Source organism: Cydia amplana, chromosome 12 (assembly GCF_948474715.1).
Source record: "Cydia amplana chromosome 12, ilCydAmpl1.1, whole genome shotgun sequence".
NCBI lineage: Eukaryota > Metazoa > Arthropoda > Insecta > Lepidoptera > Tortricidae > Cydia > Cydia amplana.
Genome location: NC_086080.1, coordinates 11,158,726 through 11,167,665, shown reverse-complemented (window position 1 = coordinate 11,167,665; position 8,940 = coordinate 11,158,726). Strand labels below are relative to the sequence as shown.

The 8,940-nt window shown below is 37.0% G+C and overlaps 2 protein-coding genes across 2 annotated transcripts; both read right to left on the bottom strand.

Moving 5' to 3' along the window:
• Window positions 1–1,376: 1,376 nt before the first annotated feature.
• LOC134652610 (pyridoxal kinase) lies at window positions 1,377–6,479 on the bottom strand. Its single transcript, XM_063507771.1, has 5 exons — window positions 6,357–6,479; window positions 5,426–5,669; window positions 4,366–4,632; window positions 3,613–3,792; window positions 1,377–1,544 (listed from the first exon to the last, which is right to left on the bottom strand). The coding sequence occupies exons 1-5, from the start codon at window positions 6,444–6,446 to the stop codon at window positions 1,423–1,425; spliced, it is 903 nt and encodes a 300-aa protein (XP_063363841.1). The 5' UTR covers window positions 6,447–6,479; the 3' UTR covers window positions 1,377–1,422.
• Window positions 6,480–7,595: 1,116 nt separating this feature from the next.
• Window positions 7,596–8,645, bottom strand: LOC134652608 (biogenesis of lysosome-related organelles complex 1 subunit 1). Its single transcript, XM_063507770.1, has 3 exons — window positions 8,476–8,645; window positions 8,318–8,390; window positions 7,596–7,867 (listed from the first exon to the last, which is right to left on the bottom strand). Exons 1-3 carry the CDS (start codon window positions 8,534–8,536, stop codon window positions 7,609–7,611), a joined length of 393 nt encoding a protein of 130 aa, XP_063363840.1. The 5' UTR covers window positions 8,537–8,645; the 3' UTR covers window positions 7,596–7,608.
• Between the last annotated feature and the right edge of the window lie 295 nt (window positions 8,646–8,940).

Sequence of the window (8,940 nt, the reverse complement as noted above, 5' to 3'; positions counted from 1 at the left end):
AGTAGATTCTTAGCTCACTCGTAAAAAAGTAAATCAACTCTCAGGAACTGCCAATATTAAAATCTCGTTGGCTTAGAGTAAGCATGATTTAATCTGCCGTATGAATATTAGTGGTAACAATTTTACTACTTAAAAAACATTATTATTTATCAGGCATTAGCACGTTTGTTCACATTCACACGATGGCGGTGGCGCTTTTTATCAATCGTTGTTGGATTTTCGACTTTAGGTGCTGGTCGTTTCATTCAGGATTCAATTTAACGCGCGTTGAAAAAGCGCTCGTGCGAATGAGATCTTAGGGTTCATAAGCTGGTTAACATAATCACATTTCTTTAAATACGATAAGCCTAATTTGAACTACATACAAGACATTTCCGCACAGCCGAGGTAAATGAAATAAATCAAATTAATTTATTATGCAAAAAATATTCTTGTTAAATCTCTTTCTTTTGACATACAAAAGAAAAGAGATGCAACACGAATATATGTCAAATACAGCCAGGTGGTGCCAGCATTACCTATCGTTGTGTTAGTGATATTCTGTCACATCACTTTGTCAGATATTGTCTTGGACACGTACATTAATTTAAATGTCATACGTTTTTTGGTTACCTATCTGATTATCTACCTAGTTTTCCTGACTTGATCGCATAATACATCGACACCGCCTACTTTGGTTGCAGCTATATTTTGCACTACTTGATCCTTTCCTTAGTCTATGCATGTACCTTTGTACTAGGGGGCTGTTCATAAATTACGTCATCTATTTCCTACCTAAAATCATGCTTCGAATGACCCCGTTTGTACCGTTTGACCCCGTTGGTAGAATGACGTAGGAGGCTACGTCATCCGTTCTACCATCATCCGATGTCCAGATCCCCCCAATTTGAAATTCCGTAATTTATGAATAGCCCCTAGGTACCTAACTTGTATGCGGTGTGCGGTCATTTGCTACTTAATTTTGCTATGTCGGAGTACTAATACATATAAAATTGTTTAACTTAGTTCTAGAATTTTCAACATTAAATGGTTGTAAGCATAAGTCTGCTAAATATAGCGTTACCATATATTATAGCAGCTAATATATTTAAACTGAATCGCATTTAATAATTTGCTCTTGTCAAAAGCGTGTCTTCATACGATCTTAAAGCTGTAAAGCCGGTCCAAAGCTAATTCTGCATGGCATTTGCAATGACAAAGTATGGTCATTTCATCGTTAATATCAAATTTCTGTGAAAATAAGACGTTTAGAGCGGGGCCACGCAACGAGTTCGCCGCGAGCGCGCAACGATTTCGCTGCGTACCTCGCAAACCGCCAGTGTGGCTCCGCTCTTATAATGACACTCCCTTGCTTTATTCTGTTCAAGCTGGTGCAGAGTTAGCTTAAACGGAATCTAGATAACAATAAATTATTATATTATCTTAACAACTACAATTCATGGTCTTAGCATTTATTTGTATGGCCGGATCTTCGATGGTGGTTTTGTTCTGTATCAATCTGAGCTCTATCAGCGCCGGGGGCACCTTGCCAGTAGGTTGTTTGGCTGAAACCGAAAAAAAAAAACCTAAGTGTTTAAAATTATATGTATGTCTTGCAATATAGACCAATATGTATATGGAACGAATGATGAATGAATGGGATTGTACACTCAGGTAAAAATAGTATTAGAGCTTAGGAAATTCATCAATAAAACGCCGCGTGCCTCATCATTGTAGTGGATGAGAGACGGTGAGTTAATGGGTCGGGAACTTTGAGTATATAGCCTAAGGAGATGTGATAACGTAAACTCTTCGAACAAATTTTTTCGCTACTTTAAGCGGGGGGCGAGGTAAACACCTACAGCACACCACCAAAAGATAAGTAACTCAACAGACACAGATTTTGCTGTTGCGACAAACGCACACTACAAAAAAATTCAACACATCAAAAATTACACGCACACAGACAGAGTTTTCACATAACTATGCAGCATACATACGGACATGATAGTGATGGGTCACACCTGAAGAATGAGTCAAATCAGTTTGATGAATGAACTGAATTGTCTTATACTACCTATTTATTATAAAATTGTAAAAGTGAAAATTCTGTACATTGAAGATATTAGGTAGCCAATAAAATGATTGTTTGTATGTATGGCTGTCTGTATTTATGTGTCTTTGTGTCTTAGCCCGCACGCACTGCTAAACTGTGGAATGAACTGTCGCCCGCGGGTTTTCCGGGCTGATACATATGTAAAGATATCATACCATAGAAAATTTTAATTTCCCGCCTTTTTTACTGACATTATTTGCTTGATCAGCTATATTAAACAAACTGCAGTGATTGAATGAATGAATGATTCATTCAATCATTCAAATGTTGAGTCGCTTTTTTGACTTTGTCACATCCCTTAAGACCGATTCGTCCCCGTACCACTGTATTCATGTTTACATTTTTCTGTCGTTTATGTATCGCAACGGTTTTTTCTTTAAATGGAGATTGAACTTCAATATACATTTAATAGTTAATATAAATACTTATATATGATAGGAAACGCGATCTTGTTGCGAATTTGAGCTATCAGATCGCCTTTTACACGATAATACTGCACAAGTCACCATTTTTTAAGAGAAACGTCTCGCGACACGGAACGATGCAAAATGGCGGTGAAGCGACTTCAAGTAGTTTTATATAACGTGTTTGAACAATTGACCAATGTACTTTGCCGGAGGGGGTCGCCCGTGTATCACATCTCCATAGGCTATATACTCAAAGGTCGGGAAGTAAAGGGGTCGTGGGTTAGCGTTGGGGGTTAGGAATTAAGGAGTTTGGGGTTTTGGGATCAAGGATTGGCGAAGTTGAGGGTACAGTGTCGAAGGGTTCAGAAATCAGGGGTTTAGGGATTAAGCGATCAGCGGGTTAAGGGATTGGGTCAGCGTTCGGGCGGAAGATGCCTAGACCGTCTCGAGGAAAATCCTGAATAGTAGGTACAACACAGGCATCTCAGGTATTTTCTATATGGCACACTTTACAGTCAGACGGCTTATTAGATTTGTACTTACTTATGATATAGTTTGTAGCTTTCTAATAGAGCCCGACGGCTTATCCTATTATCTATTGTTCAGTAAAACCGCACGTGCTACTTACCTGCAATAAAGGGTCTTAAAATTATTCTAGTTGGCACCTGAGCGCGGGCTAGTCCAACGCTCAAAAAACCAGTGTAGGTGCGCTCTTCGATAACGCGCCTTTGTTACGCATCTCGATGACACATTTTAGACTGGTTCTGTAGCGTTCGACTCGCCGGCACTCAGTAACCGAAAATATTTATCCATTAGTTCATTTTGAAGCTTATTGCAATTTCCATAGGAGTTGTAATTCCATTACCTGGGTAAAGTGAACGAACGATTTTTTATGCAGGTGGTTGTGGTACGTAGCACGAGCGGTTTTACTTAACAATAGACAATAGGATTAGCCGTTGGGTTCTATTAGAAAGCTACAAACTATACCTATCATCATACATTGAGATATGCATGTGGTAGCGTAGAAATATTCTGTAGTAAGATTCATATTACATTTGTATCCATTTAATAATTTTTTTACTTGTCACTTTTACAAAATTAGATACATACCTCTAGCTTTCTGATATGTATCTTTAACAATGGCCTGCATAGTAGCAATCGTCTTCTCGAGCGTGAGTTTCAAGTTGTCGCCAGTTTTATACGACCACGCCAGGAACAACGCGGCGAACAGGTCCCCGGTGCCCGTGAAAGTCGCGTCCACTTTCGGGATCTGGATGGTGTAACATTCACCTGGAAGACGGAAACAAAGTTCTGTCGGTTGTTTTGTATAACTTTGTCTACCTAATACTAGCTTTTCTTAGTTTAACACTAAGGAAGGCTTGGTTACTGAGGTCTGGTTACATCAACTATAATCTATGGACATTTAGTATATCGAGGGATAGTTAAGAGTTGTTGATATTAATATTAGATACTCCGAAAAGTAAAATGGTCTAGTTTTAGTTCAATGGAACTCGGAAAATATATCTAACATTTTGAATGGTGAAATATAAAAACGCTTGCGAAACGAATTGACTATGATTGTCTAAGTCTAAACGATAATTCGAGCGGAACTTTTATATTAACTGAAAACAATAGAAAGTGTCGAATGGAGCAAGTTAATAGATTGATAAGAATAGAATTGTTGTAAGATATGGCCTACGGCAATAGATATGTTTGCGATTCAGCATTGATCTCGCTAAAGTACCTACCTCAATCATTCTTATTTTATTCTGCTACTGATAACCTCAGCAACTAAGCGCTACTTCTAAAAACTCGCGGCCATAATGCTGAAAAATAAACGTATTGTCTTTTAAAGACACTTACCATTTGAGCTGGCAATTGCAATCATATTGTCAGTATCGCCCAAATCCGTGCTCGACAGCACTACAGTCTTAACGCCTTTACTATGCAGCACTTCAATAACTTTGCAAGCTCCCTTTACGTCCTTAACTTGAAGGCCAGTCATTAGTTCAGCTTCGAATTGGTTGGGAGTGATGATGTCTGCTAGTGGCACCACTATGTCGCGGTATACGGGCAATATGTCTTCTGGAACGTACATTTTGCCGTTGTCGCCCATGACTGGATCGCAAACTGAAATTGAGAATGGTAAATGTTACGATAAAGTACGATTTACCTTAAAGCCGGTTCTCGGGTGGACACCATCGGCAAACAGCGCAGTAAAATTTACACAAAGATTTTAATCTCTAAAGAAATACATTGTTAATGTTCTTTGTGTTGTGTGTCGTGTCCCTCCTAAGGGACAAATGTTTCTTAAGTTAGCTAATATTGATTTGAACTATTATTTTACACAATATCCTGAATTCAATTTGGTTCACAATTTTCCTTAAGTGTTGATGATGATGACATTATGAATTATATTGTAGTAAAGATAACAAAATTATCTCATTAAATTTACACAGGGTAGTATATAATAATATCTATAGTTGGATTACTTAGTTACACAATGTTTTAGGTTGAACAGATAAAAGATACTGTTATGATTTTCTCAAGTGATAAATAATAGTTAACTTATTGTCACTAATAATATATAATTTGAGTATGTAGGTATACTATGCACTCGTATATAGGGTCGGGTGGGGTAAATATAAAACACGGATAAAAATAAGCTTAATTTTTTTACACTCAAAGACTTATCCTACTTCATTCCTATTCCATTTAAAAATAAGCCTTGACAAAATAATACATATATTACACATAATATAGTCATTTAGTACATTCAACACAAGCCTTATTTTAAACTTAAGCTTGCTATGGGTTAATCTGTGTAAAAAACTATCAACAAACTTGACTGCATGGATAACAATTGCAAACGGTCACAATCCTTAGATATGAGTGAATGACTAGAAAGACACAGATGGCTTACCATATATTAAGTTAGGATTTTTCTGTTTCAGCTTTTTGATGATTCCAGCAATTTGTTTTAAAGAGTCTGGTGATCTCGAGTAGCCAGTAATGAGGTGTGTGTAATAGTCAACCTCATTTAATGTCAGACCCTCAATGAGTTCCTCCATTTCTTCATTTTTCAACACATTGCCTTTTATGTGTTTATATGCAGTATGTGTTGAGAATTGGACCGTGTTGATAGAATCAACTTCAAATCCTAATACCTGTAAATAGACAGAAAAACTCAGACGTAAAAACTATTTAATTTTTAAAAGATTGTGGAAGGTGGCAGTACGCCTAATCCCCAGACTCCATGTGTCTTGCATTTGTTTTAATAGGTTTTGATCTTTGGGTGGCTAAAGGTTAATCCTCTAAAATGCTTTTGTTTGGTTTGACATAAATAAATGTATTTTCTTTCTTTCTTTCTTTTTAACAAATGTAGTACATATCAAATTATAAACATGTGGGGATTAAACGTTTCAATTACAATGTGTGCATAGTAAAATTAGTAAATTATACACTTTAAGTATTATTGTATTTACAAAGCACATATTGTGAGTGATATCAGTCTCAAGGTAACATGACACAAATATAGGTACATCTTAGGCAAAGGTCTACTTATTTAAACAGTGTACATTCAAATAGGTCACTTATTCTTAGTGGGCTAGATCACATAATACAAAGCATTGAGAGGCAGGCAATAGGTAAATTCCATGCAATTACAATATTCATCTATTAACGTTGTTGACGAAACAGAAATATGACCCTGAGCCGATGTAAGAAAGCTGGCGTTATCAATTTAGATAGAATGCTTACTAAGTAAGACAAAAATATTCAGCAATATAACTTTAAAAAACTGCAGTTTGTTCTATTAAGTGAATAATAGAAAAATATATTACTGGCAAACTTACTTGTAAAGGAAAAACGGCACTTTTATTACCGACGTATCCGTGTACGACATGGCTTTGAATTGAGAGAACTTTGGGCGTATCTTGAGACATGTTTTATAATTTCTGGCTGAATAGTTAAGCGATCTGTAACAAAAAACCGCATTATTACCTGCTACAAAATAATATTTGCAATTATTTATTCATATAAATAAAAACGGTACGAAGAGAAATGTACTTACTTTGTTTTATTTAACAATTCGATTTCGTGTGCACCAAAAAATATCACCACTAACATGCGCTATATCCTAACTGATACAGCTTATTTTAAAATATTATTGAATTTATATTAAACTTATCAATAGTAACTCACAACATCACATCACATCACTTCAATCGCAGCCGCAGCAGCACTTGACACTGACACAACTAACACTGAATGAATGATGAAAGTGAATGAAATGAATGAACGAGTGCAAAGAATTCACAGAATCATAGATCTAGTATTAAAGCCCTTGCTACACGGTCGCCGACAAGCCCCTCAGACCGCGTGGCCTTGGTCTGGACGGACCGTGTAGACAGTTGTTTCCAACAAAATTTGACCAAAACTGACCAAGGTCAGACCAAGGACAGACGGTTAGAAGGCTTGTCGGCGACCGTGTAGCAAGGGCTTTTGCCCTTGCTACACGGTCGCCGACAAGCCTTCTAACCGTCTGACCTTGGTCTGTCCTTGGTCAAATTTTGTTGTAAACAACTGTCTACACGGTCCGGGACGGACCAAGGCCACGCGGTCTGGGGGCTTGTCGGTGACCGTGTAGCACGGGCTTTATACATATAGACAAGTAATTTTATACTCGTACGAGCCGAACCACGAGACGCGAGAGTAAACGATGGGCTCGTGGCTCATCTCGCGATCGCCTGGCTCGCGTGGAGGTTTATGGGTATGAGTCAAAGGGGCTCGCGATGGACTCCCTTCGGTCGTGTTTTAATTTATCGTCACTCGTTACGAATTTATATACTATAATTAAGCAATTAAGTAATTAAGCACGAGAAAAAGTTTTAAAAGGAACTTTTTTTATAAGACTTAATAGGGAATAAGGAATTTAAAAGTGGGCTATAAATACTAGTGCTTTATTTAAGTTTTATTAAATACTTAAAACATATCAACTTATAGTAAAATATTTAAACAGTTTTCTTAGACTAACTTACATATTTTATTTTTAAATTTAAATAGGGAATAAGAACCAATTGCCACAATCACAAGGTAAACATTAGTTTATTGGTTGTTTTGTGTAGTGCTTGGCTGTTCTTGAGCCATTTTGTAAGCATTCTCTAGTGTGTCGGTAACAATTTTCATATCATTCTCAATGCTGCGGGCCCAGTTTTCTACATCACCAATCTCTTTTAGTGCGCTGCTGAAGTTCTCAACCAACGCTAACCACTGCTGAGTCTGTTTTGAGAAATTAATGGCTCCTTGATGTAATAATTTTGCTTCAGCATCTAGCTTCTTTTGGTTTAAGTAAGCTTGAGCCACACTGAAACCAAAAATAGAGGTTACTTATATTATATACTGATATTTCACTGGAAAAGGCATACAACAATCACACGGGGGACAGGAGAACAGTGATCTTACTTTTTCTTTGAGATCTAATATTGTCAGGTGACAAGCAAAACTCACTAAGTACCTCCACAAGTTCATAGCCATATTCAACCATATTAGTACGAAAAGAAGGTTGATTTTTGTTTAAATATTTTATAGCTTTTGGGAAATGAGCTCTATAAATGCCTCACCAAAGGAACATCTTGTAAATCTTGTTATAAAAATTTACAACACAAGGAAAAATATTACTATTAGACCCAATCTCCTCTGTTAACAGTAGAATTAGCTAAACTATGAAGAAGAAACTCTGGCTGGCTTATAAATGTACATAAACATAACCATTGTTGAAAAACCACTATGTACTAATAAAAATAAAGCTTCTCACCCAACATTGAGATGATCGACTAAAGCCTGTGTTAGATCATTAGCTGCAGCTATACATTCCTTGCGTTTTTGCTCTGAAATTTTAGATTCAAGTGTTTAATGTAAGTTATTGATTGAGACTGCAAAATATAAAACAGGAAACACGATAGTTTTGTTTACCTTGTATGACTCTTTTCGCTGCTTGTTTAGTTTGGTGTTCTTTAATTAGCGAGGACAACATGATTCTGTTTCTACGTATTCAGTATTGCATTCCGGTTAGTACTTGGTGATTTGGATCGAAGTGTACACAGCGACAGGAATAAAACTGCAAGAAATACATAAAAGCAAAGCAATAGGAGAAATTTATTTAGATTTGTCGCTGACATTCGACGCTGAAGTGACGTCTGAAGTTGACATTTGGGACAGGTAGCGTTCAGAAATAATGTGTGACATTAATATGGGCATCTATCATATCTATACATTGCCATTGCACAATTTGGCTTGCGATTTTTTGTTGGCCATGCTCTTCAAGCTCCGCCCCCATGGACATGAACATTTCTTTCACGAAATCACGACCAGTTCACGACGCTTTGGATAGCCATTCCTAGGCCAGTCCAGACAAGATGATTAAATCGATCGATTTGA